The sequence below is a fragment of the Phoenix dactylifera genome, chromosome 16 (genome assembly GCF_009389715.1).
Source record: "Phoenix dactylifera cultivar Barhee BC4 chromosome 16, palm_55x_up_171113_PBpolish2nd_filt_p, whole genome shotgun sequence".
Classification (NCBI taxonomy): Eukaryota; Viridiplantae; Streptophyta; class Magnoliopsida; order Arecales; family Arecaceae; genus Phoenix; species Phoenix dactylifera.
The window spans coordinates 6,339,421-6,352,111 of record NC_052407.1 but is presented as its reverse complement, the minus strand read 5'-3'; the positions used below and the strand labels follow the sequence as shown (position 1 = coordinate 6,352,111).

At 37.2% G+C, this 12,691-nt stretch overlaps 1 protein-coding gene across 1 annotated transcript; it reads right to left on the bottom strand.

Moving 5' to 3' along the window:
- Window positions 1-7,428: 7,428 nt before the first annotated feature.
- Window positions 7,429-11,583, bottom strand: LOC103709159 (CCG-binding protein 1). The gene is made up of 3 exons (XM_008794386.4): window positions 11,278-11,583; window positions 8,067-8,140; window positions 7,429-7,969 (listed from the first exon to the last, which is right to left on the bottom strand). Exons 1-3 carry the CDS (start codon window positions 11,507-11,509, stop codon window positions 7,643-7,645), a joined length of 633 nt encoding a protein of 210 aa, XP_008792608.1. The 5' UTR covers window positions 11,510-11,583; the 3' UTR covers window positions 7,429-7,642.
- Window positions 11,584-12,691: the final 1,108 nt, after the last annotated feature.

Genomic DNA, 12,691 nt, shown 5'->3' with positions numbered 1-12,691 from the left:
GTTGTTTTGGAGCACGTCAAATGAGACAAGGGATACAGGAGAGAGAAATTCAGTAACACAAATATCACAAGGAAAAGTTCAATTATCCCACGTCAAGTTCTGCGAGATAGAAGAGCAACGAAGCGTTACGTAACATTGTTGTAATATTCTGAAGAAAATTTTGCGTTATGATGGCATCATAAACCCTCCATCTACAGTCCCGGGCTTATATTCCTCCCCTGGTTTTTTTAAAGCGGTGAAGGGACCCCGCGGCAATAATTGAGTTTGTTGGGGAATGCGGCGAGGGGGACGGAGCCAGCGACCGGATCGATTGCCGATAGGATGTGGTACGGCGCGGTGAACGAGTCGCAAGCGGTGGCAGAGGCCGCTGTTCCCCGTTCACGGGTTTCTCGGTCCGGTCGCCGCCGTACCGGACCGATTCCCGAGGCTATGTTTCTCTTACGCGAACCGTACGGCGGGGGGCGGGATCAGGTGCTTCGCTGCCGCGCCCGGAGCGGGCCGTCCCCAGCTTGGCGCTCTCGGGTCTCGGGAAGGGGAGCGGCCGAGCGGGGCGTACGTTGGGGGGAGTGGACGCGTGTCCGATCTACAGTGGGTGTTTGTGGTCGGTCCCAGGGTCGGTGGCTTTTTTTGGTGGAGGCGTACAGGTAAACGGTACGGTGTTTTATTCTATCGGATAAATCCCTTTCATGGTCCCTGTATGAACGCCACTGCTGCGAAGCTTAACTACTGTAGTGCCACCGTAGACCGTACTCAAAGATCTACAGTATATTTATAGTATTTCATCAAGCGGTTTGGCGGAGCTCTTCACCGGAAAAAAATTTATAGCTGAGCATTTATCAAAAACTATTTACTATTTAATAAATAAATTAAGAAAATATATTTTATATAATAAAATAGCTATAAAAAATATTACACAATATTGTACAATAGAAAATAATAAAATATAATATATAAATATATGATATAGTATAATATTACTGTAATGTAATATAATATTATTATAATATAGTAATATAATATTGTATACTATAGCATAATAATATAATATAATTTGATATTTTATAACATACTATATCAATGTATTATGATATAATGTAATATAATATTATATTTATACTATAATACAATAATAAAGATATAAAATATTATTATTATTATTATATATTAATAGTTTATTAATATAATATTTTTAGGAACTAATTTTGGGGTTTCTTATTTGCTTTGTTGGGATTTCTGCAGATTTTTGTAATACAAAGGAATATTTTCTGTAATTATAATATTTTATCTTGGGTATTTTGGTCTAAAAAATAAAAAATTATAAATCAAAACAGCTTTTTGATGAATGCTAAAAGTATTTTTTAGAAGAAGCTCCATTTTGAAGCTTTTTTTGAGAAGCTATTTTAGCTTTTTGGCAAAGCTAAAATAGCTTTTCGATTTTTTTATCAAACATCTCCATTCAATCTAAAAGTATTTTTGGAGGGTCGGAAAGAACTTTCTAGCCCACCAAAAACTTTGCCAAATGGGGCAATATCATCGATTTTAGCTGTAGAATACATTTGAAAGGGATACATAAAAATTATCTAAATATCATTGGAGGATAGAATACAACCACGACCACCACCACCACCATCACGCAAAAAAAAGAAAAGAAAAAAAAAAAAAGGATAACTTCCTTTATTCTATGGATTCAAACTATTTGGAGCGGGGGATGGAATAATTTATCCCATCTGACTGGAACTTATCCTGTCTGATTAGGATAGAATAATATTTCACCAGATAGAATTTTTTGTGTATTTAGTTGGAAGGATAAGCGCATAAAACACCTTTTCTTTTTTTCTAATTACAAGAATAAAATTGTCTTACACTTCTGCCATGTGTCTCGAAAGCGGATATGGGGTACAAGGAAATCGGACATGACCGTTTACTTTATCCCAACTAACTGGAACTTATCCTGTCTAGTCAAATAAGTCTATTCTGTAGTTCTTAAATGATGTTAGGTAGGATATCTCAAAATGATTTTTGAGACATCCTCCACTATTCCATGTGCCAAACAAAATCTAGGTGCTAAATCATTTGGCAGATAACATAAATTTGACTCTCGCCACTCTCCTTTCTTGGTGAGGTTTGCGAACATTACATTCCATTTTTTTTCATTTAGGTCTTGTTTAGCAAAACAATTGGTACTTTGAGGAGAAATTTCTGATAGAGAGAAAGAACTAAATCAAATAAGAAAAAACTTTGTTTATTCAAACTTGTGTAATTTAAGTCACCTTTCAAAAAGAATGGATTATCCCGACCCTTTGCAGATCCAGAGGATTCCTAGTTGGCCCTTTTCTTATTTCACTCTATATATGTCCATCCCAATTATATCTTACATAGTTTTCCAAATAGGCCCTTATCATGGTAAAAGAAAAAAATCTTTAGATTATATTTAGTCACTTAAGTGAGATTTTTACTTTTATTTATTTGTATTTTCTTTAGACAAGGTAGGAGAGGCAGGCCATAGGATTCCCCGCTACAAGCAACTTGTGCCATTTTCCTTGTAAAAGAAATAAAATTCTTGTGTCATTTGCTATTAATAAATCATGAAATCTTTGCAAATTAGAATCTAGTACCATTTGCAATGTCATGCCTAATAGGTTAACCCAATATGTGGGATGGTTTGCTATTTGTTCATAATCATTATATCTAGAAAATATGTAGCATTTTTGAAAATGCTTCAGATTTAGCAATATAATGATCAATCAAACATTTGCATTTTTTATATGTAGGAATAAAAAGAGGACCGATGGAGTGATTTTATCTCACTCCATTGATTCCATGTTTGTCTTCATACGGGGGTACCTAGTGATCAACCACATCAAGTTTGTCGCAACCTGGGATCTCTTCCAAAAAAACTAGTCACAAAGTATTTTTGGGTTCCTTAGTCCTGTATAAGTGCTTAAGATCTCCTTAGTAAATAATCGATATGGGACTAAATATATATCCACATGGGTCCTCACAAAGTCGATAAAGAATCAAAGTTTTTTCCAGCTTCCAATCTAGAAGATACAAAACTTGTTTATAATATTATTACCACCAAAGAGAAACTAAGATAAGCATACTGTGCTACAAGCAAAATTGTTTGGGCCCAGTGGCCTTCAATGATGTACATGTCTGCTCCTTCCCATGGCCGTATGTATGACAATGACCATGAGATTCTTCTCTAAGTCTTGTCATTGGGAGCCTCAGATCTTTCCTTGCGTTCCCAACTTGTCGAGGCCTAATATCTCAAGCTTTTACCTGCAACATGGAACTTGGCATGGCCGTATACCGCATCAGGGAAGGCTGGAAGCTATACCTCGGCCATTTTTTCAAACATTATTCTGCTATAGCTTAAGGATGATCGTGATTTCCTCCGTTAAGTCCGGTTTGACAGCTTAATCATTGTGATTTTATCTTAAAAATGGTCCATTCCAAGATGGGTTACATGGAGGGAAAAGTCGGTGAGAGAAGGCAAGATTGGAGTTTGGACAAGAGGAGATGATGAAGTTTCTGCGAAGGGTTTTTTTTTGGAAATAAAATTTTCTTTAGTTAAAACAATAAAAAAATATATTTTTCTCTTTAAGCCAGCTGTGTGCAACAATCCAAAACCTCACTCAAAATGGCTGTCTCTGACATCCTCGTCAGGCTAAAAGTTTAAATTCATTCAAATTGAATCACAAATACTATGATCGGCCCGTGGTCAACCCCAATAGATCCGTGCTATAGTGTCTCCTAGTCCACATAGGCTATGGACCAGATCGGCTCTGCTACTTGAAAGATATTATTTGGATTACTTGATCGTACCCAAACTCTACCTAGCAAATAATCGATGTGGAACAAAACATACACTCGCACGGATCCTCACACTATGAGTGGCCAGTGGGATGGCGTGGGAAGCTTGGCGTGGCTGCGATAGTATCCTTTGGAACTTTTTTTTGGATAACCATTCAGATTGGTCATCCGTCGTATAGTTGTTTGACGATTATCATGTCGGACTTTTGATTGTTGAGCTGATTGGAACCTTATACATACCTGACTTTTTTTTTTAAGAAGTTCGTTACATTTTAGTTAAGTTAATAAATTTAATGTAGATTATGATTTTCATTTATGTCTAAATTATAATTAGTATAACTATAGTAAGGGATGATAATGCTTAACCGTTTAACTTATTTAACTTGATTATCTTTTTGTAGGTGGGTTAGGTAACCCGTTCAATAAAATTGTCAAGTTCAACTTTAAATTTTTGACCTATTTAATAAATATGCCAGGTTTGGATTTGGAGACTTTTAATCCATCTCAACTTGTATCTGATCTAACCCAACTTGATTGTCGCTTCTAACCATAATCTATCTATAATATATATGAAAAATAAGAATAAAATTAATGGATCTCGCCTCAAATGAGTTTGGCAAGTGGATCCAACACGTAGAATCTAGGCTTGAGGCAAACTTGTTAGGTTTACTTAGCAATTCTATCTTGCGGTCGACTCTCTCCATCTTCCTCTACTCTATTAAATATCCTATAATATGATCTCAGATCCTGGTGCGACATCACGCGGGATATCAAGATAGGATACTGTCCCGCTATCATCCTAGTATCTTGACCGTCGGATATCATATGAAATTTACAGCCTGGACCCATGCTACTTTATGGAGCAGATCAAGCTAATAAAACTGTTCATGCTGGAAAAGTCTCCATGCTTGGCAACGGTTTGACAGAGGCAAGTGACTTTTATCCTTGTTTAGTTCTGCTTTCCGAGCTGGAGTCTACTCATTGGATTTCAAAGAGTTGCATCTTTTTCATTGTAAGTCGAACTAGACTTTTCTTTCCCAATCATTGCATTATCAATAAGGTCTGAGCCCACAACTCTTGGTGAAATAGGACACTTGGTTGCTTGGCTTGCTACTTTACAACCTTCCATTCATTGCAACTAAGGCTGTAAATAGATCGGATGAGATCGGGTCCTGAGTGACCCCGATCTGACTCGATTTCTTATTCAAATTCTAATTTTGGACCCAGACCCGATTCGATTGAAAATCGGATCGGGTCGGGTCCATACCTACAACTTTTGATCATAATTAGATCTCAAGAAAAATGTGCAAATTAGGTTAACCTAAAAAAAAAATGGGTCGGGTCGGGTCCGGATCCAGGTCGAGATTGGGTGGATCCGACCCGACTCGAAAAATAGAACGGGTCTAAATTTAAGACCCGACTCGGCTCCGCGGGTCCTAAAATTCGGATCGGGTCACAGGTCAACCCGACCCATTTGCAGCACTAATTGCAACATTGGCCTTTTACATGTTTTGTCAAATGCCTAACTTAGCCTCTCTTTTTTTTTCTCTTTTGTTTTGGTAAGAACCATGCAAACTTATATTTAGTCTCATATCGGCTATATACTGAGTAAATTTTGGGCACTTATAGCAGATCAAAGAATCTAAATAATACTATCAACTAGTTTTTTTGGATGAGATCCTGGGTTGTGACAATTTTTTTCAAGTAAATCATGAAAGTTCGAAACCATTCGAGTCTTGAATCATTATCTCTGCAAAATGGAAGTTTCTATTCTTTTATATCTTCAACCATTGGTATTTTTGCTATAGCTAACTGCTAACTATAATATGAAGCTTTCCCTTGCAAGTTCAAAGATTCTCTAGAATCATTCACATTCATCCAGTTGTGTCCTCCATGATGCCACTGAAAATATTTGCAAGATAATTAAAGGTAATTCAGAAAGCATAGTTTGTCATGCTTCTTTAATTCTTCGTCCATGATTCATGGTTGCATTTACTAGTAGCGATGGATGCAAGTCATAATGTGGTTCATGTTTGCATTTATTAGTAGCAATGGATGCAAGTCATTCATGATTATTGTTGATGGGTATATTATGCTTTCCATACAATTATAATTATATCACAGCACCTTTGAGACTATAAAAAGTTATTTACTTCAAAAAATCGAAATATTTTACAATTTTTGAACAACTTTTTTTTGGTTTGCTAATAGCCAATACTATTACTAAAAAACAATTTGCACGTACAACACGCATGCTTCCTCCCTAGTTGAAATAAAATGCCAGTATGAGGCCTAATATTTTTTAAGTGACAAGCATGTAGTTTATTTGATTATTTGCACTCTCTCTCTCTCCCTGCCATCCTCTCTTCCCATCCATCCATCCATCCATCAGGATACATATGACCAGATTGCAGTTCATTTGTTAATTTACACAGTAACATGAGACTATTATGGCTGTTCCTTTACACCTTGAGCCATCCCTTTTCAGTTTCCTTTCATATTTGCTGTTAAAAACCCATATATTAAACATATATATTTATAGATAATATATAATATGATATATAGATCTACTATGTAAGTTTTTGAATTTATTTCCCATTTGATTTTTTTATTGTATGCTTGGATGCATGATGGAATGTTTCAGTCATTCACTTCTTTCTGATCACATGTAATCATTTTAATTGAGGAATATTTTTGCACAACCCATAACTCTATCAATCATGAATTACTTAGGATGAGATTTTATTCAATGCCAAAGATTTTTAATTATGCGAAGTTCGATCAACACTTAACTAATGAACAATCCCTAAGCTGCGTTAGTTCCTGGATAAACCCTGATTAAGATGTGGTTATCTACTTAACCCTAGCTATGATGATGTGTCTGTATCAGATGGGTGCATGTTTGTATGATACTTGTGCAGCCCATGCGTCGATGTGATGATGTTATAATCTGAGCCCCTATGCTTATATGATATTTTGCATCTCATACTTCATATTTTTGATTTGTGGGCATCATAGAACAAAGTAGAGATGATGATAGAATGGTTGGTAGGGATCAATGTTTGAAATAGCCCTATGTATTTGCATCTGAGAAATAACATGGATCCCGATGATGACAATCATGGTTGAGCCATAGCTATATCAAACTGTGTTGGACAACAATATGTATGAAAATTATGCGAATGGTGAAGTCCTTAACCATTTTATAGAAGTGAAGGCCTCATCCAAAGACATTGTTGTGCTAAAATAGAACTTGACCATGTTTTTGGCAACCAAACACCAATTCTGCCAGCTCAACAAAAAAATGTGGTTAACTGAGCTGCAACTGAACTACAATTTAACCAGCCCTGCAATTAGCTAACCAACTGGTGCTTATTATTGCTTAACTTTAATTATCCTTGATTAGCTATCCAATAAGTAAACGCATCGTAAAACCTCATTTGAGAAACAGGACTGCCACACATTGAACAATCTCCAATATGCAAGATTTGTTTTGCAAACCCAAATTTTCACATGACAAAGCATAGATTATCGATTAGGAAAACACACCCTATAGATTTTCACATTCAACACTTCAAACATATATAAATATTTAGCAAGATGAGATTTATGTTGGACAGAGAAGACTTGATCCAAATATATCATTGATCGGTAAAAAGTAACCACCAAATATACCATTGATGGTATTACACTTGGCTGGTCTACTTGAGACAAGATTTATGATTGATTCTAGATGCTGCACTAACCTGAATCCCAAGCTGTAAAGTTGCACTTGAAGATAACTCATACATGCAAAGGTTTATTTACAATGATTCAGTCACTAACACTAGAAGCAACTCAAATCAGTTTCATGTTCTGGGGCTTGTGTATACCAAGCAGGAAGTCTACCCTTGCTTCTAAGTAGTCTGGTGAAAGGAGAGTCCGGCATTCTAGCCTTTTCTTCTTCTTCCAGCTCTTCAGGGGTCTTGGGCAGTCCATCAGGCACAGGGAAATGTTTTCCCCCCCGTGTCTCTGTTCTCAATAATGTGGGATTTTGGACTTCTTTATCTTTCTTCTTTTGCATTCTTGTGATCCCATGCAAACAGTCGATGAGGGATTTCACTCCACCAGATTGCCTCACCAACTTCTCCACATCCTCTTTTGGCATTTCCTTCTGTTATTGACCCAGCAGATCAATAAATGAATGGCCACAATGAGGTTAAAACCACAAGGGAAGCATTCCACAGCTTGACAACCGAAGGAAGACATACCTCAAGATCCTTAAGTTCAAAATAGGCCCTCCAACAGCTGTAGGACTCATCGCCTTCAAGTATTGAACAGTAATCTGCAGAGCCAAAAAATAAATAGTAATGGTTGAAATGGGACAAAAAAAAATATAAGGTTATGACCATGAAGAAGACAGTTAGGAAAAGAAAAATAAATAAAGATAGAAGAAACTTATCATAATATCATTAAATAAATGCTCAGATAAGTTACAGTTACTTCAACCACTAATGGTTTGTTTAACAGATCTCTTGCCAAAAGCCTCAGACCTAGCCGGGAACCTATATCAATGCATTCTCTATGCATAATTTCATATAGAAGCTTCACAAGAAAATCATCTGTTCTATTTTAGATCCAAAATTGATCCACTTAAGTATTAGAATAAACTTCCATAATATCTTGCCATAAATGTAATGTAGCAGAACATAGTACAAAATATTCGTTAGAGTATAAATATACTTTTTTCAATATTTTTATCAGCACATATCTGCATTTTATACTGTACCATTCATGAACCAGTTCCACAGAACGCCTTCAATGTGATTTTGTGCATATAGGATGTTAGTCTATGCAAATATATACAACCTGATTGGTGCTTTAGTTAGAAAGGCACTTAATTTAACTTTTGCCCAATACTGGCGGAAAGGCATCTTATTGGTGTAACATGGCTATGATATTCCAGAATGCTGGTTGCATTTGGTTGGCATTAGGCGGCCATAAGGTCTGGAATAAGGCTTATCCCAATCCTTTGTGGTGTGTGCTTTGGATTGCAGAAGGTTGTACAGCCTGAACAGTTGCTAGAGATGGACGACTCTCCTTTATCTCATGATGTGCAATGTAGCACACAAAAGTCGGTCCTAGATAGCTGCAGTATCATCCATCTCGGATACGGATAACTCTCCATCTCGGAAAAAAGGATACGTCCGTCTCTCAAGCGGAGCTGAGACCCGCTTGGGAAGGCCTTACCAATGCGAGGCTCGTCTTGGGAGTGGATAGAATCCACCTTAAAGAGGACCCCCATGGTGATCGAGTGAATCCAGGGCCAACACATGACCAACGATGGGACCCGTTACTACAGGATATCCGTAGGCTGACAATGATTTGCGGCGTATTTCAGGCCGCTCATATCTACTAGGAGGCAAATAAAGCTGCCAACTAGGTTGCCTCCTTCGTTGCTCAGCATTCAGGTGGAGTCCTCTAGGAGACCCATGAGGTTGCCCCTCCTCTCAGACAACTCATTTTTTCTGATTTTGTTGGTTGTACTCATGTTAGATCAGTATGATTCACCGTTCTACCAAAAAAAAAAAAACACTATCACAAGCTATTCGTATCATAAATGCTTCAACAAAATTATCCTTCACCCTGGTCCTTTGTAAATGCTTGTACTTCTAAATTGGACTATTATTAGCTATTTGGCCATGCAAAGGACAACTGTTATTTCTAATTGAACTACAAGCAATGGATACATTTTCTTATAACAAAGGGGACTTTGATAGCCCCCCCTCCCCTCTGAAAAAAAAACTCATAAAGTTGAACAAAAGGCAAGTGACAATGGTGAGCATGTCATTTACCCATCTAAGAAACATATCACTTGTGGTAAGGTATTTGTCAGCGAACATTAAATAAATTTTCATGCTTCTACATACATATTATTTGTGCACTCATTGGTTACTTGATTATTTATTTAAACAAAGTATCTAGAAAGATCTATAGGTGAGTGATAGATGATAAGGGTAAATATGTCATTCAAACCAAAAAGCAGTTCTATTCCTAGTACTGTAGCCAAACAGCACAATTAGTTATGCTAGATAGGATGTTATACAAGTACAGCACCATCTTTCTCAAGAAACTCTGTTTTAAATAGGTACAGAAAATGAATATCTTCCCAAAAGCTTATAAGCCTGCATGCGAGGACCCATACAACCATGCTTGATCCCACATCGGCTATGTACTGGTTACATCTTGGGTACTTATGCAGGACCAAGAAACCCAAATATTATCTTCCGATTAGCCTTTTTGGGTGAGGTCTTGATTTGTGACACTGTAGGAGATATTCTTAACAAATAATGGCAGTAAAAAATACAATCACTAGAAATAAGGGAATCACAAGAAACCCTAAAAGAATGATGCACACTTTTTTTTTCTCTTTCCAGGGCATAAAATAAAGGTCAGGTTTTTATTCCAACATTCGGAAAGGTTTTAGGGCCTGGTATGTGGATCGCCTCTCCATGTATCAAATACACACAGGGATTAATCAAATAAATCGAAAACTGGTGTTGCCCTCTCCATCAACATTCAAGAAAAAACATAATAAAATAAAACAGAACTGAAGAGGGACTCGAGCAGTCTCTCACTCCCCATCCAAGAAGGGGCCCAAGATACATGATGGTGATCCCTGTGTCCATATACAAACCGAATCATATAGGTCTCACCAAACTTGAAATCTATTAAAGAGCGAAGTAAGGCCAGAAATGGTTCTACGATATTCAATTTGCTTATATCAAAGAGTAAAAAAAATAAAAGTAGCAACAAGACATACCTCATCAAGTTGAATCTCTGGTGTTTTGAAGGATTTTTACTCTTTAAAGTTTTTATTTAACCCTGATCAGTTATCTGCTAAAAATCAAAGGTGCCAGTAACCCTGACTTTGAACAAGTGATCTGGAGAGAGTGCTAATTTTCCTTCCCTTGACTATCCCTTTGTCCTGGAGACAGTGCTAATTTTCCTAAACCTCTCTTCAGACTCTGATGCATCACTGTGATTTCCAACCCCACCTCCCCCCAGTTATTTATTTATTTATTTATTCTCTTCTCTTCTCTTCTCATAACTTCTTGTTTATTTATTTATTTCTTTGTTAATTTTAAACTCCTTCTCACACAACAGGGGAAGTTATTATTGTACATCTACAATTGAATTTATCATGAAAGAAAATAAATAAATCACATAATATATGAAAAAATAATGCATGATTATGGAGTTAAAAACAAAGAAAACAACATATTTCTCAAATCATATCCCGAGATGTAAAAAAAAAAAAGAAGCTAGTACCAAAAATTCATGAATTTATAAAGAAAAACATAGAGCACCATCATATACCTCAACTCAAAACTCCCTAGAAACTCAAAGAATATAACGAGGACAAAAAAAGGGGGAAAAAAGAGTAAAGGTTTAAACTTTGTACAAGAAGGCGGTGAGTACCTGTGAGATCGTTCTCGGATTTCTGCAAAAAAGACGGCTCCTTCATCCGCCTATCAATCCGGCTCCTGCTGAAAGGCTCGAGCTTCGGGATGGAGGCGCTGCTCCTCTGCGCGTTGCAGACCACGCTCGGTCTCGCCGGCCGACCCCGCAAGAGATCGACGGCGGCGGGCTCCAATAAAAAACTCGAAGCAAAAGAGGGAGAGGGAGATGGGATAGCAACGGATCGCAGCATTTCTCTCGCCTTCCGCTCGTATCACACAACGATTTGGTCGGTCTTCTTCAAACTCCGTTTCAGGGTCGACTTTATAGACGGATAGCGGAAGGCCGGGGATAAAACGGATAAGATTCAGAGATAATTATTATTTCTTTATATTAAAGCTCTGTATCGACTCTAGAAAGGAACCCCTACAATGACCAAGGGCAGGTGACAGTGACGTGGCAAGATATTTTACTTAAGAGCACCTAGTTGAGGTGTAATTAGAGAATTTTATTTTTTTTTAACATCGGTAGCCCATTCATGGCTAGCAAAATTAGAAAATAAAAGACTACAAATCCGCAGAAAGCTGAAGGTGCCGAAACTTGGAAAGATGGAAATACCGTATCTCAGCCACGTCGCTCATTAGGATTCGGGTTAGGGCATGATGCATAACCTATCTGTTAATACACAGCGTTGCGTTGAGGCGCCTGTTTTGCTCATCGGTGACGCTATGGATTTACGGATTGGATGGATCCATCCGACGATATGCGGATAGGGACTGTAGATCTGGTGTTCGCATAAAAAAATTATGTGCACCATATTGGAGGTTGGAGGAGAGCATTGATCAGCTACCGTTGGTCTTTATAATGATGTATTAAAATATACGCATAATGAAAAAGGTTCACATAAATCAGCAGCTCTTATCGGCTCCATATACAGCCACATGGTATGTAGCAATAGATTTTTGGCCGCATTGCTGAGTTGTAGATATTTTGGCATAAGGAAAGATTTTTTTGCGGACGTCACTATCTACTTGGACTATTGTGCCCTTTTTTCGATTTTTTTGTTTTTTTAATTGTTGGTAGCTTCTAGGCTTTATATTGCTAGTGGTCCATGAAACAATGGTCCCATTGTATGAGTTGGCTTTATCATGAATTTAATCCATATGCCAAAAAAAATTATTGTAGGTATGTCCCTAAGTTCGCGAGTCATGGATTGTGGCAACTTATGCATATTTATACAGAACTTTCTCTATAAATATACAAGACATCTCATCGTGATATCATAAATCATAATTTGATTAACTACCAAATCGAACTAACAAAAAATATTTAAAAATCTTACCTCAATTAAACCTCAAACAATAATCCAATAAAAAGGTTATAATAGCACTAAATCTAAACTACGTAGATAAGTTTCATTCGCATAGTAAGACCC

What these genes read in the sequence shown, in the direction of transcription:
- LOC103709159 (XM_008794386.4), bottom strand. Translation starts at nt 11,509, where the DNA reads ATGCTGCGATCCGTTGCTATCCCATCTCCCTCTCCCTCTTTTGCTTCG. An exon ending in ATCCGAGAACGATCTCACAG is followed by an intron (nt 8,141 to 11,277) that starts GTACTCACCGCC and finishes TTGGCTCTGCAG; the next exon opens with ATTACTGTTCAATACTTGAA. An exon ending in TTGAACTTAAGGATCTTGAG is followed by an intron (nt 7,970 to 8,066) that starts GTATGTCTTCCT and finishes GGTCAATAACAG; the next exon opens with AAGGAAATGCCAAAAGAGGA.